We start from the raw sequence: 17,288 nt of genomic DNA, 5'->3' as shown, positions 1-17,288 counted from the left end.
TCCGAGGCCTAGCTCGCGAGAGAGTGCCTGGCACACTTTATGCTTCCGCGAATTCGCGTAAAACGGGCGTAAAACGGGTAACGACTGAAATTCCATTATTATTGCTGTGGCGGGCGCAACACTCGCGGGCCGCTCTGTCATTCCTTCACCTCGTTCTGTATTGCGTTCGTTCCTGATGCAGAAACGCGACCTGGAGCAGCCGCGGGTGAACCGCCGATCTCTCACGTTTGAGCTCGTTGTAACGATCGAATACCGCAATTTTTTAATATTACTCGACGCAATGCTCGAGCCACCATTCGGAATGCCGCGGACTGCAGAGCGTTAAGCCTGCATACTACGCATTGGAAACTGAAGATTGCAAATTAGAGATTAGAATTCGACTAGTCAGACTTTAATTTTAATCCATTTCGTTCTGATTGACTGAATTCTAATCTTCAATTCGTAATCCTTCATTTCCAACGCGAACACTAAAAAAAAAACTAAATTTTAATAAATTGTTTGTTTGAATAGTGCCAGTTAAATATTTACAAGCTAATTAATTACAAAGATATATTTATATTTATTGGATACAAGAACCATTAATTTGATTTAATTATTATTTCTGTTTATTGAGTAAATATTTATTTACTGTAAGTAAATGTTTAATTGACACTATTCAAATAAATATTTATTAAAATTTATTGTAGTATATTTTTTCTGTATTATACAGCGTGACGTGAATTAACCTGAAGCCCAACGTCAGAGACAAAGCGGTGAGAAGCGATTCCAGTCAAATTAATATTTGATTCGTCATCATGAATTGGAGGAAAAACATTTTCCAGCGAAGAAGGAGAGTTACGCTTATTGTAGTTCATATAATGATTATTCACCTGACATTACTCACTCAATTAAGTCACATTATTCACGCAACACTAGTCATATACACGTATGAATAACTATTTAACAAAAAAAAAGTGTGGTTGCTTTATTCTAAAATATTCTTTCAACGAAGTACGCAAATCGCGAAACGTGAATGCGTAAAAATGCAGATCGTTCATCAAGCTCGCGTTACTTCCTGCTCATTAATAATCTACACGAGCTTTCGCGATGCTGCACTCTTGTTGGCGTCGATAATTAACTCGGAAAAATCGTGAGCGTTTTATCAAAACTGCTATTTGCGAATAAACGATACGTTCTTTTGCGTTTCTTTTAAAAGATTTAAATAAGCTCCGGATGAAATTCTACATTTCCGTGAACTAAAACAACACCGAATATCTCCAATATTTTCAGATTGCAATAAAAAAACTAGATATATTTCTTACGACAGAGAGATATTTAACAAAAAATTAAAAATATTGAAGAAGATTGCTGTAACGCAGAATAAATACATTACTATCGTTTTAGAGGATTAAATTATTATTAATTTTTTTTTTCATAAATTCTCGATTATCTCTTGCACCAGTAATAATAAATTGAAATTTTATATGGTAGGAAAAGTTAAAATATGCCTTTTGTAGGAAAAACAAGATTGATATTCATTAAAAATGAATATTGGAAATTTTATATTCTTTTGTTATTAAGAGAGAGAGAAGTATTAAAATGTGTGCGAGGAATAATAATATTTTAACTCAAACGTACTTTGATAAAAATGTAAAAATATTCTCGTTATAGGCACGTGTGAGAATAACATCAAAAACGTGAGAATAATGTTATGAAAATGTCGAAACCATAAGCAGAAATAATTCATTTGAATTTGAAACTCGGCGAAAAAGACAGTCAATAATAAAACATTATTTTCTTACGCAATTCGTCTCATTGTCAGACACAGTAGAATCGCAAAGATACGAATTGTTTTGAGGAAAAGTACTCGGTCGTCTAATCGGTTTCCTAAACAAGATAAGGACAATCGTGGAACCCGGACACAGATATGACTCGGGCAACACAAAAGACAAAGACCGCTCGGACGTCACTAGGACATACATGAAGAAAGAGACCTGTCGTTGATGTCTAAGAGCATGAGTAGTCCAAGTCCGCTCTACTCCGCTCGCTCGCTCGTGACGCGCGTAATTGTGCGTTAGGTGCCGCCGACTTTTATCTAGTCAGCGGAGGCAATGACTCACACCTAATGCGGGTCGTACATTAAGAAAGCCGGAATTAAAATTCCGCTCTGAAAGCATGCCTGTCGCGTTACACGTCGCGCGATCTTTCGCGCCGGCTGTCCTTTACACGCGAAACATTTTATCTTCTACCTCGCCTCCCCGACTGTCGGTCCCTTTCTTTCTCCCGTCTGTCCGCTGTCCACCGTCGTTACTTTAAGATTATCTCTGTACCGTACGGGTAAAGATAACGGTTAAGAACGTTCCTGAGATACGATGAGCGAAAGTTTGGAAGAAGCTCTTCTTTACCTTTAGCATAACTTTTTCAAAAGACATAACGCTCGACGCTCGTATTAATCTCGAGCGACCTACATTCGCGATGTTCCGGGATATCCTATGTATATCCTATATATATATCCTCTATATGTATATATATATATATATACTTGCCTGGAACAATTTGTCTCGCGCCCTTCCTACCCCAAGCCAAATCTCCGCGCGGTATTGCCACTCGTGGAACTTCATCTCGTTCTCGCTCGTCTTCCTGTCGCTTTATCGTTACTTTTGAGTTTAACTCGCTTCAAGTTTAACGTCCGATTGATATCGCGTGCTTCGACCGAAGTGTGCTAATGTCTAACGAGCATAAGCTCGCGATCTCGACGACGATCGACAGACAACTATCTCGCCTCGTGCGCTCGTTCCGTAACACCGCCGGTGTTACACCAGTGTATGACTCACGTGCGTAAAGAATCTGTGGCCTGCGTGAGACACCGACGTGTATGAATGAAAATAACGTCGCGTTGCCACGGCGACGAGGTGAGAGGTGTGTGGGTGCTCGAGGAAGCGCGCTCTTTTATGAATGAACCGACGGCAATGCGCGCGGATGCGTCTCTCGTCGGCGACGAGCGCTTGACGCAAAACAGTCCCTTCGTTATAAACGCGTCGATCGTTCCCAGAAAGGATTTAACACCTTGCTGGTCATAAAGGGTGATCAAAGCGGCGTCGCCCTTCCGCTGCAGTCTGTATCGGCCACAACAAAGCGTCGCTATCACGCGGATGCAAATATTGCCGCTCAATGACGCGTCTTATCCTCAAAAAGTCTGATTTTGTTGGAAGCGTGCAGTCCGATTTCGCGATGATCCCATCGCATCAGTCTTGAACTGAAACTAATTGATCATCACGTAACAACTCATTGACGAATACAGAAATTTGAGCCAAAATATGAAAAGATAAAAAATATTAAATTGTGTTATTTAAATTATCAAATTAACAAAATATTATTTAAACTTATAATTCATAAATCGTTTTATTTAAAATTAAGTATATTAATGCAAAAAGAAGAATATCAATATTAAATATTCAAATTTAATTTCAATAACGCTCATATATTATAAAAATAATTGATTAAATCCAACTCGGGTCTGACAAATATAAATAAGCAATTTTTAAATGTGTGTAAATAACAATTTTATTATCCCATATTAAAAACAGTATACATTTCGACTTGACGCAGTCCTCTTTAGCTGTAGATGTATATATGTATGCTTTTCTTACAACGAATCTAACCCTACGCATATAACATTATTATAAGGATCATCTCACATTCTCTAAACTTGTTTTAAACGACAACCGCATTGTAACTTATTTCTAAATAGTCAAAATATAAAATAATGTGTTACAATAGTCATTTTTTAATTTTTGAACTAATTCCTCGGTGATTGGCGAGAACAGGCAATCAATGTTTAAATGCAGAATTTCCAGTCGGTATAAATGTCATATCTCGATATCGCAGATCAATGAGGTTGTGAATCCATATTAGTGCATGTGTAAAAGAAACTAAATGAAAATAAAAATAATAAATCAATGTTAATTGAAAAAAACTGATAATTGTAAAATTATGAACTGAAATTAATGAATGAAAGTAATGTATAAACTACAAACTATCAATAGTCAAGATAGTTGAAAGAATTGTTTGTCATTAATTAATAAGAGTTATAAATTATATGGACGGTCATAATATTAATATGGATTGAGTGGTATGTGTAAGTATAATTTTAACTAACTCACTACATGTAGAGATGACGTTAAATGTGAACATTAAAGAACTTTGTTGTAGAGGAATTTTTCGCACAGTGAAAATGTATGTGCACAATAATGTCGAACTTTATAACTACCGATGTTACAGACGGACAGAACTTAACCGTAGGAGAGTTTCTCGCAAAATGATAATGTAACACATCATTTTATATTTTAACTGTTTAGAAATAATGCGGTTGTCGTTTAAAACAAGTTTAGAGAATGTGAGATGATCCTTATAATAATGTTAGATTTGTTGTAACAAGAAAAGCATACACATATACATCTACAGTTGAAGAGGACTGAGCCAAGTCGAAACGTACTGTTTTTAATATGAAATAATAAAATTGTTATTTATACACATCCAAAAATTGCTCATTTATATTTGTTAGACCTGGGGGGTTGGATTTAATTAATTATTTTTAATAATATAAATTATCTAGAATCTTCTTAAATCAGAAATATTTTTGGAATATTGTGATTAAGCATTAGAGGAATATTACAAAATATAACATTTTGATATCAAACTTTAAAAAAAAGAAAATTCTGAAAGCATGCCCCCCTCCATGGATCCGTCGATGGTGCGACACGACAGACCGCCGACGAAAGGAAATTGATTAATCAAGAAATCGTGAACAGACGGATACGATGATTATATTTTCCTCATATGCGAACGAGAGGAATTCATGGCGATGTCTTGTAAAATGAATATTATTACTATTATTAATGTCACGTCGCGAGTAAATACCCTATCATTATTACCGCTATCATTATTGCCTCGTTACGTGCGTTTCACGTGAAAAATCTCTACGCGAGACGTGGGCAGTACTTCGGGCACTTCGCAAGGTGTGCGCTCGGAAAAAGTTGCGCGGTCGAAGGCCTCGTCCGGGTAAAAAGTCGCATTCGGTTAAAAACGCGTTCTCCTCGACTTGCGAAAGTGTGACGACCGGCGGGTACCTGCGGACTTCTGCGCACGTATCGGTGCAAACTGCAACGAGTAAGTAAACATGTTTAGCGCCCACTCGAGAGATTCGTAATGGTTCTCAAAACGCGAAACGAGCGGCGCGAGACCACCAGAGGAGAATCATTCGACTGCCGTCTTTTTCTTCCCCTCCGGGCTCCTCAACGGATATGATATCGCCGTACGGTGCTATTGCGATTATTCTGTTTACAGTCGACAACGGAATATCGTGTCGATTCTCAGGGGTTCTCTCACGCTTCTCTCCTTCTATGTTTTAACGACTCCGTGTTATGCGTCGTCTGCAATATACGAGGAAGAAGTAAGGCCTGTTCTACAATAGGGTTGCAAGCCGTAAGAAATTGACTAATCGTAAGTTGATTATTTTTGTCATATTCAACTGTGATTGGGGCCAATTTCTTACGACTTGTGATCTTATTGTAGAACAGGCATAAGAGTACGAAACTGTCACAGTCGATTGTTCTTCTCAAATTCGACTGTGATGTCTTAAGATGCTAATACAGCCTCCTGATTGGCTTATGACATGTTAAGACTGTCTCAAATATAAGAACCGACTGTGAATACCGGCCTATGATTGGTCAATTTCTTGAGCAGCGTCTACAATGAGATTTTAAGGCGTAAAACTAGAGCTTTAAGCACTAAGCCGTAAGAAATTGACCAATAATAGTCGAGTATTCTCCTCAAATTCGATTGTGATTGGTCGATTTCTTATCTTAGGGTTTAAAACTTAAGATTTACGCTTTAAAATCTCATTGTAGACGCCGCTTAATAGGTACAAGTTCAACTAAAAACTCAGCTCGTTTTCGAGAACGAACGTTAATTAGGGAACAGTAATAAACTCGCCCGTCGTGCGCGTACGAGGAAAGAAATATAATTCTTTTGTTTATTTGATTATTGATCTACGCAGCACGGTGCGTTCTGAGTTTAACGAAGCGTTGAACGCCACACGTGCTGAACGGAGACGAGAAATAGAACTGTTAAAACACCCCGGCACGCGCAGGCAGACGAAGTTTGAGCTTAATTTGCGACGCGATTGTAACAAAACACTAGCCACACGGAGCTTTCATCTGCGGATAATTAATTCTGCATCCGCGCGTGCTCGAGCGTCTTGGGTCCGCAAATCGTTGCACTCGCCCACGTTCCATTAACCGCCGCGTCGTGTTATATAGCGGTAATAACGCAACACGATTCGCGGACTTCGTCCTATTATACGCGAAAGCCGACCGGATGATTCATCGCCGATACGTTCCGACAACGGCCTTGTTATCAATGGGCCGCCACTCTTAAGCCATTAACCCCCGTGTCGAAGGTTTATCGCTCGCTGCGAAGTAAATCGCAAGTCTTTTTGTTCATTTTCTTTCCATTTCAGCGATTCGCGGTGGAAAACACGTATGTATTATGCGTGCCGTGCAGAAATCATCGGGAGGCAAGAAAATGCGATTCGTCATCGACCTTGAATCCGTCACAGCGTGAACGCTCCCTCTCTCGTGGGATAAGAGGGAGCCGCACGTGGAAAATAATCGAGAAACCATAGTGGCGGATAACAAACAACCGGGCACGTGGAGAGCCGGTGCATCGTCAGTTTGAACTTGTAAATTCCATTAAGCGCCAAGGCTGCATAATCCCATTGGACGGCACGTCCAATCAGCGAGAATTTACAACTAAAGGATTTGTATGAGCGGTGAGCATGCGACTTGCTATTCAGGATGCAGCTTAGTTTTAAAACGCACTGCGCTCGTTAAATCGTCGATGAACAAGTTCGATGGTACGCAAACGTGAGGAAAAATTGCAACAAAATCCTGTTCGGTATAACCGAAACGAAATTCGAAACAATTTTTCGCATTCCGCGGAAGGAAAAAGAATCGAAAAAAAATCTGGAGCTCCATTTTCATCCCATCTCTCTGAGATTGATTGTTAAATCATTGATTTCCAATAGTCAATATTCTTTTTACACTGTTAGATATCAAAGGAACAATGATAATCCAATCCCTTGAGTTAAATAACATTTTGTCGTTTTTAACTTTTTTTGTGTGTCAAAATCGATCCATTTCTGTAATTAGTTTCAAAGTAAATAACGTTCATATTAATGTATACACTTATTAAATAATAGACTAAACTTCAGTCAAATTTCCTACATTTTATTGAGTTAAATTGATCAACTTTATTGTTTTAGTTAAATTAACGATATAGGAGGAACAATGGCGACCTATAGAACTAGTTCAAAATAACTTAAATTGAATATAATTTGTCATTACGAATTTAACAGTTATAACAATAACAACAATAATAATTTATAATTTGGAGTATCCATGTTCGCATGAAATACTAATTCCCAGCCAAGCTTCGAAGTGACTCTTCTACGTTGACCGTTGACTCGACGTTAAGTTCTTGTTAGTCGCACTCCAAGCGAATTACGAGACAGGACGGATATATCCCGAGCTTAAGTCAGTCTCTAGCCGAGTAATTAATTTGCATTCGCGAGATCAACACAGTCACAAAATTATTCACGGTAAGGGCGACCTGTTTCCACTCTACTACTCCAAGCATACGCGGGCCAACTTACTCAGGTCACACCATTAGTCCTCGTTAATTAACGATGATAAGATACTGTCACGATGATATCCTACGATAGCAATTGCTGCTACATCCTCCTAATTCCCTGTCAGCACACTCTATTATCCGAATCTCCGAGAGTGCGCGATTAACTCAATACAAAACGAAGAACGAGTTCAACTGCCACGCCTTTCAAGAAATTAAGTATGTATTTTTCAGTAAAGTGTGTATTTTTCATGTTATCGTTTTTTGCTACCGAATGATCTCTCGCCTAGATCTGTTAGTTGTGAAAGCGACGATCGCGCGACGCGAAAACGGAATCGAGGTAGCAGCGGACACATGTACGATCGCGCGTAATTGAAGAAATTTACGCGTACGTTGTTTAACGGCCGTGACAATTAGAGATGGAGAAAGTAAGGAAGTGGATATCAGCGAGTCACCGTCGTCCTCTAACAAGACATCTTCGACGAGGTGATTTAATGAGGCACCGCAGTTAATACTTGGCTGAATCTTAAACATAACTGATCAAACACGTCGTTGGTCAATTAGCAGACTTGTCGATCGGTGTATTTGGAGAATTGCGAGATTTTCACGGTCAATAATCGCCGTCTGATACCGCTGGAAAGTGTACTTTTAAAACTAACGTACGTCGCGTACGTGCGTGTAGAATTTGCATTTGCTCACAGGAGACTTTCGCGGAAATCTCGCGATCGACGGACTGCAAACTATATGGCCAACCATTCGATTGTCGGTTCCAAGAGACGGACAGCTCGGTGAAATCAACTCAATTAGCGTTGAATGTTTTATTCGCCGGAAGAATCCCAAGTTAAGAATGCGCATATTCGTCAGCGTAATCAGGGTCGCTCACGCATGCACACAATCGGTCGGGTAAAATTGACCATGAATTTTTCGGACCTACTTCCTTATATATGAAGGCTTTGTGGCTTTTGATGCGCAAGCTCCAATCTACCTCGAAAGACACCATTTTCGTTTGATAAATATGGATTTGATAATGCACCGTCCGACCGAAGATCTTTGGATATTTCTACCATCGCCCTCGTTTCTATCACACCATATTTCATATATTTTACGTCGTAGTCACTTTCACAAATTTGCATAATCATCGTACTTCCGTATATCTTATATTCGGGCGATAAATATCGCTACATTGCACTTCGATTAATTTCTTAGTATAAAGTTCTACAACCCCATCTGCGTTGCAAATTGAAGTGAGATTACTTCAGCGAATTCAAGTTCGCCTTACAGTAAGAAGAAAAGTTTTATGATTGTTCAACGTTTAAAAAAGTAATTTACAAGAAACAAGACGAACATCATGGTCCACGAAAGTAACTGGAACACGAGAAACTCGTTGATTATTTTCTCGAGCGGAGAATAACTTGAGTTAACTTGAAACACTTTTGCTCTGCCGCAAGTGCGGGATAGTAATCTCTAATAAGGCAGGCTTATTTCCGAAGAGACTTGTTAGTGAAAACGCACACGGACACAACTTTGGGATTTCTCCCGTGCAATAAACCTACTCAACTATAACAAGATTTACGTGTTCGTTAAGTTATAACTTATCTACGTATTACTTATGTACGTACATTAGTATCGATATTAGTTTCTCTTCATACATATTTAATCGTTCATTATTCACGTAGATTGTACAGAACATCCCAACCTTACTTTCCTAAATGTATGAATTTATATATATTATTATATTTAGCGCAATTGTTTGTATTTATTTTTATCTGAAAGATGTACACACAGAAAGAACTGTTTTATCGAAATACTTAAAAGCCAGATACAGGTCTAAAAATAATTTTGTTGGACCAAAATTATTATCAACATAATTATGTAGGACGCTCAAACTGCTAGAATGTTAACATTTTTTGCAGCCTCGCTCATTGTTTGAAATTCCCACGTAATTATTTTGATGATCCAACAAAGATATCTTCAGATTTGTATCTAGCTAAGTTTTTAACACTTCAACAATCGTTCTTTCCAAAGAATATTATCAATATTTATTAATTGTAAATTATCAGGAAGAACAATGAAAATTGAGATGTAACGTTGGGATGTCAGAAACATCTCGCGAGTAATGTAAAGTTAAGTGACGATAAGAATGCTACAATGACAATGTGTCACTTATTGTCGTTTGCGGCGTTGCAATAGAATGCATCGCAAAAATATCCGCGGTCATACGCATATCCGGACACCCGAGTCGGGACGGATACAAACTATTCTCCGCCATGTTATTAAACAGCCCTTCCTGTTCGATGTAACGCGACATGCATACTAATCGAACGGACTTGTATCGACAAGTTCCGGCCACGTGGGTAGAAGCCGTCGTGGGCATCTTGGTGGGACCAGCGGATTAGCGGTTCTCAGCGCGGATTTCTCACCGTGACTAATCCTCGGCCAACGAGAAGATCGACTACGATTTCTAACGACAATTTAAATTGACTCACCCTTCCCATCTTTTCTGTCGCATGTTCTTTGGATCGCCTACTCACCTGCAAATCAGAATAGTACAAGAATTAGAACTAAAGAAAATATTTAATTACATGTGTACGTCTTATTCTAAGAAGCGTTTCTTCTCTCAGGGCCGGTTGTTCCATCTTTAGATAAACTATGTAATAATTTACTTATTGAATACTCTCTGAATCTGAATCAGTGGATAGTCACTAATTAGTGGCATACTTGGCACTGATAATCAGTAAAGTTCAACTAAAACAGCAAGAATGTTTAAGCATTATATAACTAAAATATTGATATTTATATGTTAATTTCAATTTTCCAATACCATAATCATTGAATTTATGCACTAAAACAAGGTTAGTTAGATCACATAATAAAGATCAGTTGCTAGATTAAGAATCTCACATTTTATTCAATGATTACCAGTGGCATATTTGGTACTGATATCAGTGATTATCCACTGATTCAGATTTAGAAAGTAAACAAAATAGTAAGAATATAAGAGAGTAAGAGAGTAAGACAGTGAGTTGAAGTTTACCGAAAGGTGGAATAACCCAGCCTAAATAAAATTAAAATTACAATAACAGGAAATATAAAATAAAAGAAATTAAATTTTTGTAATGAGAGATTTTAACCGCGTCCTGATACATTTACGCTTAAAATTCCTGTATCGATCGGATGAATGCACGTCTTCAAGATCATTTCTTGTGTCGAATGCATCGGACGAGTGACTTGAACGAAGGAATGCGCCAATAAAGGCGCAAGTGCAATGACTGACAAATTACTTCGATGCATTCTGTGGCGCACTGATAAAGTCCATTGGACTTTTGTGGTCGCTCGTTGCTCTTTGTCATCCTGTTACGGAGAATTAGCCATCTCACTCTTCGCTAAACTTTACAATGCGCAATCGCGATGCTGTGTGAAACGAAAGGAATCACCGCGAATGCTCGAGCGACCGGAATCGCAATATTTATTCACTCTGAACAAACAATACAAACAATACAAATTATACGATAATACGAATGTAATATATCTATATGGGATACTCTCTGTGCTTTTTTTTTATCCTCCTCAGACCGCTTTTTCTTGAACAATTATAAATAATCGAGTAAGCATAAAATTGAACGCTAAATTTTATTGCGTTTTAAACACGCATACTTTCACCGAACGCCCAGTTCTAAGTAATTAAACTTGCATGACTGTAATTTCTAATGTGTGTCACATCTCATCGAAAACGAGTTGTATAGAAAAGGATAAAAAAAATATATATCTCGCTGCAATATATTACGATCGATAGATTAAAGTACATGAGTCATTTCCATTCTTGATTTGTGATAAAGCTTAACGTTCGTGTACGGTAATAAAAGAGTATTGGTGAAAAACGACGTATTAAATCAGGACGATGTCGTGCGAAACTTTCGTTGCGAATATTTCGTGCGAAAGGTCGCCGACCGTGGAATTCGCCGAAAAATTCGCATCGTTTTCGGTGAAGTCCCACTTACGAAATTAACAGGAAAACCGTGCGACCAACTAACCACCTGATGAATCGCTTCGCAATTTTAGCGATTCGCTAATGTGACAAGTGTCGCGTGATGCAACCGTAATACACGTAAACGTTACAAGCGAAAACGTCAGCGGAAAACGGCATAATTGACATCGATTATCGAGCTAATGAACTTCCGAGTTCTTACTCAACAAAAGAATTTAAACACGCGCGACATCGATAAATAAATCTTTGACGTTCTTATTGTCAACGACACGTGCAAAAGTGATTTGCGATTCTTCGCACGGTCTAACCGAGGCAATGGCATTCGATATAATACGCGTTTTGTAACGACGATCGTTTCTTATCGTCTCGTATTACGCTGACGATGATTCGAAGAGTATTTGAGGTCTCATTGGAAATGTGTGTTTCAACATTTCTAATACGGATATTGTGGCGGAAATTAATAACCCTTAAGCGTATTCTCGTTTACTTTCAACCGATGAGAGTTTAACCTTTAAGTGGATAGGTTATAATTTAAAGATACACAAGTTGATAGGTGAGATGGTCAAAACACTAAAACAATTTTTAATTTTATAATCATATTTTGTACTTTATATATATAATTATATTTTATAATTATTTATATTATGTTATAGTCAAATTTACATTAGTTATATTCTTATGTAAAATAGAGGAATGTAAAAATAATGAACTTTAAAACTTCTATCTGAGTGGTACGTTTTATTTTCCTTTTCCAGAATAAAGTTTTAAAAGAAAACTCTCCGGAGTGTTAAATATAGTCATGCCATCTGCCCACTTAAAGATTAAATGTCAATATGTGTGGTCCTTCACCTCATACGAATCCTTGAACAATAACAGGTCACAAATGTCTCTCCGGGAGAGAAACACCGACGTATTCCACGAGGGGATTCCGATAACGTCGCGAAAAAAGGTCGCCGAATTTTTCTAGCCGCGCGATACGTTTCAGAGAAATCCAATTATCGTGGCAACGAATGAGAGCAAAGGGAGAGGCGAGCGAGAGCGCATGATAAATGGCATGATAACGCGCTACCGCTGCGGCAGATGCATTGCTACGCCGCGGCTACTGCAAACCGCGGATCGCGCACATAATGCCATTCTTTCATGTGCATATCTGAAAGGTCGTCGGATTTTGCGAACGGTCTATCAAGCGCGTGATAAGGCGCTTTCGCGCACGCAATTATACATCGATAATACCGCCGCCGTCAATCTCCGCAATTTATACTCAAGGCAAATTATTAATCTCTCCTTTTGCCAGTGTATTTGATAATAGAGTTCAGAGGCGAAAAATCGAAAAAAAATTACATTCCGTGATGTTGAACACTGCTAAAAAATCAATCACCAATTAAATCTCACGGTCTCATGATAAAAATCTCTCATTCAAGGCGTCGTGATAAGGAAAACATCGCGCACTGTTTTAAAATCTCACCGTGGAAAACTTGACGTTCAGGAAGTCGTAGTATTTCACCAGGAACTTCATTGTGCAGCTTCAACGGTCAAAACTTGACGTATGATGTCGTAGTGATTGGCGTCTTCAAACAAGTTTCTCGAATGTATAAATAATGCAAGCGGTTTGATACGACACGCGCGTGTAAGACAACAGATCGCACTAAATCGTCGAGAGATATAAAAATGTTGCTCTTTCGATGAACTTACAAGCGAGACGCGTAATGTTATCAGCACAACGCTGTAATATCTCGCCTGTTATTTCCGTTCTGACGTGCCGTAAATTCCACACTGAGAGAAAAAAATAGTTGTGACAACTATTTTGTTGCAACATTGGCAATTATAGTATCTGTAACTAATTTTATAAAGTAATAGTTACTAATCTAATACTCAACACTGCACTACAAAAATACAATTACTGCAACAATATTTGTATACTATTAATTCATAGTGAAATAGCACCTCAACTATATTAAATAGTTACTTGGACTTCATAAAAAAATGAGACATAACAATTATATTTTCCTAGTTTAGACAAACACTTTTTATAAATAGAGCACATTATATCAATAATTAATTGTTAAGGTGACTTTAATAAATACAATACATTTAAAACCTTTTCACTAAAGTCGCTCAGTCATAAGCAGTAAACTTCATTGTCATCAGAGGAATACAGCGAAGTTCAATTTCTCCTAAGAAGAAAACCACTCATTGCAGCATAAAAGGCGAAGCATTGGGTTCGAACTTTGAAAACAAAACTACTAAATGAGAAATACATCTCGACAATACAATACTTTGAAAACAAAAGTAAATGAGAGATGCATCTCGACAATAAAATTTCTGTACTAAAATTCAGTTAAAACTCCTATAAGTTATCTATAAAAATTTGTAAGTGTGGATTATAAAGTTTTAATAACAACAATAAATTAATTAAATGACCTAAGAAAATATAGTAACATTAATCATTTGTAGTTGGTTAATATTACTATATTTTCTCAGTTCATGTAACTTATTTAGTGTTCTTATTAGAATCTTATAATATATAGTTGAGGTTTATAATTACTGATACGATTTTTTTCTCTGATTGTAATGATGGATTAATTAGTAATCGTACTTTGCCAGAAAAAACGCACAGATCTGCAATCTTTCAATCAAGAGAACGAAAGTTCTCTTATTTCACGAGAGAGAGAGAAGCATGATTCATCACGTGCTAATTACATCGGTGATTTGAGATCAAGTGTTCTAACGAGGTAAGCTGACCTCAATAAATCTTCTGCTAATTTGTCGTTGTTTTTTTTTTGGAAACAGGAGTCGATAGGACTCAATTAGAGGATTTAGATACGATCCACTTAATGCTGCAAATGCTTTGTTGATCAATCAGAAGAAAGAATTTTACGCGTTGACCAATGAAAGAATGCTTAGAGGAGAAATATCAAGTACAACTCGAGATGAAAAGAAACGCGCAGCGTTATGCAACTGGTCGCGTTACGGTATAATTGACTCGAGGTGCATTTACGCACCTCGGCCAATGCGAGAGACTAACGATGTGGCGCGTGCACACGCGTGAAAATAATTCATACGCGTGTTATTCACTGCCTGCCCGTTTCAAACCGCCGCTTTCTAATACACCGTGAAATACATTGCCCGCGACTGCATCGTGAAAATGCGCAGCGCATGTTTCGTGGCGAGATATTGCGTGAGATTTTCACGTAGCTTATCAAATTTTTCACTGGAAAGCAGCATGCGAAGAATCGTGAACGTACTACGACGTACGTAATTCATTTCATACACTTCGCGGTTTAAATCACATAAATATATCGTCACTTACACGAATTGTTATTATGCGTGGATTGACATGTTTTTATTTATGCCGCTATAATTTCGAATAAATTGACATTCGAAACGTACTATCGAAGAAAATTAGAGCGACAGTATTTAACGACGATTTGCACGCGTATGTCCAAAGATCGACCTACTTTCCGAAGTGGCAGTACGCGATCGATCGAGCCCTAGAGAACGTATATTTATTCACGCAATGTCAATTAACGCCGCCGTCGCCGGCGTGGCTCGCTATAACGGTGACCCGCTTCGTCAAGGGCTAAATCGATTCAGATTAATTACACTGCACAAATCGACATCGAAGTAGCGGAACTCGCTCGCTCTCGCTGCTCGATCAGCTGATCGATCCCGGTATAGCGCGACGTACTACACACCGCGCACCGCGTTACGCAATCGGTCTTCATGGCGTTTACGAGTCCGCGATGAGAGGAACCGCGCGCGAATATGTTCACGCACGCATTCCGGTGCGTGCTCGGCGCGCACTTACGCAATCGCAGCCGCGGTCTCTCCTCTCCGCGGCCGCGGCGCAGCGGCCGGCCGTTTATTTGCGGTGAGTCGAGAGTATGTACATCTCCTTTCGTGGACCGGCAAAATAGAGCCTCTGGCAAATTATTGGTGTACTCGGGCAAACATTGAGTTTCCCGACAAATAACAGTTTATCGATGTGATCACGATGACATTGTACGAAATGGAGGATATTGGAAGATGTAACGAACATGACGAAGGATTGATCTATTAACGAGCTGACTATTTTTTTTTTTAATTTTGTACCAAAAATAAATTCAAATTTTATCGGAGTATCATTTGGCAAAAAGTAATAAGTAATTTCTTATATAAAACATTAATTTAGGTATTACAATGCCAGAAGACATCGCGTGGATCACGAAAGTATATCGCAAATCACGATAATTTATTTGTGTACTCCAAAAAATAACATGCAACTCATACCGTAATAAAATATCCTTTTTCCGACAGACATTACCAATTTCTCTAGTATCTCTAGTACGCCACGGCCCAATTCAAGAATGTAGCACAGCAGCAGTATCAAAAATTCACTCGATGCTTTCGACATCCACGTGCGCACCATTGATTGGCGCGCCATTCCTGAAACAATTTCGTGAACATACGACCGAACGACGAAAAGAAAGAAAAACAAATCCTGGCGAGCACAAAATTGCGAACACTAACCGGGGATTATAACAAACGAAAAAAGCGTGTACAAAAAAATCGTTGAATCGCAGAAATTCTGTCCCTGGGAACGCCCACAAACAAGCTTGATTATCGAAATCGCGTAGCAAGCATTGTCACACGCGAGTAAGGGCGCGAAGTTACATAACGTATGCAAGTGCAAGCCAGCAAAGCCCATGACGTCGCGATGTAGGCCTCAGCGACGTGCCAGAAACGAAAATACTCTCGACGAAAATTCGCGAGATCGTTCCTCGTCCAGTGCTGAAATCGGAACTGTTGCTGCACTCGGCTTAGGTCGACGCCGCGAATGACCGAGAACTGTCTCCCGACCCCGGATGTACCACGGCCTCGTCGCGTTTAGGGCAAATTCGTGGGCGCTGCTGGCCTCGAGACGACAATAAAGACTTTAATAGAGTTTAATAGAGTATCGAGACACGCACATTTCCATTGTTAAACGCCGCAAGGATGAATGCTACTCGATATTTTTTGCGAAAATAAAAGAAATTAAAAATAAACGTATGTATATGTATCACAGTCCAAAGTGTTGACTTCAGTAAATGTATACAACTGTACATATTGTCTGTACAGTAGACTACAGTAAATGTATACATTTCTTGAGTTAATACTTTGACTGTGACATATGTAAGACACTTTTCAATTACCACATATATATACTATATAGTATAACATACATATATACATGTATATATATATAGAGAGAGAGAAATGTACTAAATTTTAATAAATAATTGTTTGAATAGTACTAATATAACATTTATTTACGGAATATAAAAGTATTTGTTAAATAAAATATAATAATAGGTAAACCAAATTAATAGTTCTTGTACCAAATAAATACATGTTTACATTCAGTAAATATTCGTCTGGCACTATTCGAATAAATATTTACTAATATTTAATACATTTTTCTCTCAGTGTATACACGTATATTTTACCATTTTTCATTTTCTCGATATCAAGTTTCTTGAAATATGATATTTAGACACGAAAAGACTTGTGCGAATCGTCAGAGTATAATAAAATTAAGATTTCTCGCTTTGCATTCATAGCCGATTGACACAGATCTAATAGTTTCAACCGCGAAACTTGTATGGTTTTGTAAGCA

At 38.2% G+C, this 17,288-nt stretch overlaps 1 protein-coding gene across 3 annotated transcripts in view; it reads right to left on the bottom strand.

The window, feature by feature from the left end:
• The window catches only part of LOC108758765 (uncharacterized), a 181,162-nt gene that overhangs the window by 53,372 nt on the left and 110,502 nt on the right, over positions 1–17,288 (bottom strand). For 2 of the 3 annotated variants that reach the window (XM_018503855.1, XM_018503856.1), the window contains exon 3: positions 10,155–10,199. The exons of the other annotated variant lie outside the window; for it this stretch is intronic. In XM_018503855.1, the coding sequence (XP_018359357.1) occupies positions 10,155–10,199 (45 nt within the window). The remainder of the gene's footprint in view (positions 1–10,154; positions 10,200–17,288) is intronic. 3 annotated transcript variants of the gene reach the window in all.

Source organism: Trachymyrmex cornetzi, unplaced genomic scaffold (assembly GCF_001594075.2).
Source record: "Trachymyrmex cornetzi isolate Tcor2-1 unplaced genomic scaffold, Tcor1.1 scaffold16, whole genome shotgun sequence".
NCBI classification, from domain to species: domain Eukaryota; kingdom Metazoa; phylum Arthropoda; class Insecta; order Hymenoptera; family Formicidae; genus Trachymyrmex; species Trachymyrmex cornetzi.
The sequence above is the reverse complement of the archived record's forward strand: the minus strand, read 5'-3'. Positions and strand labels throughout refer to the sequence as shown.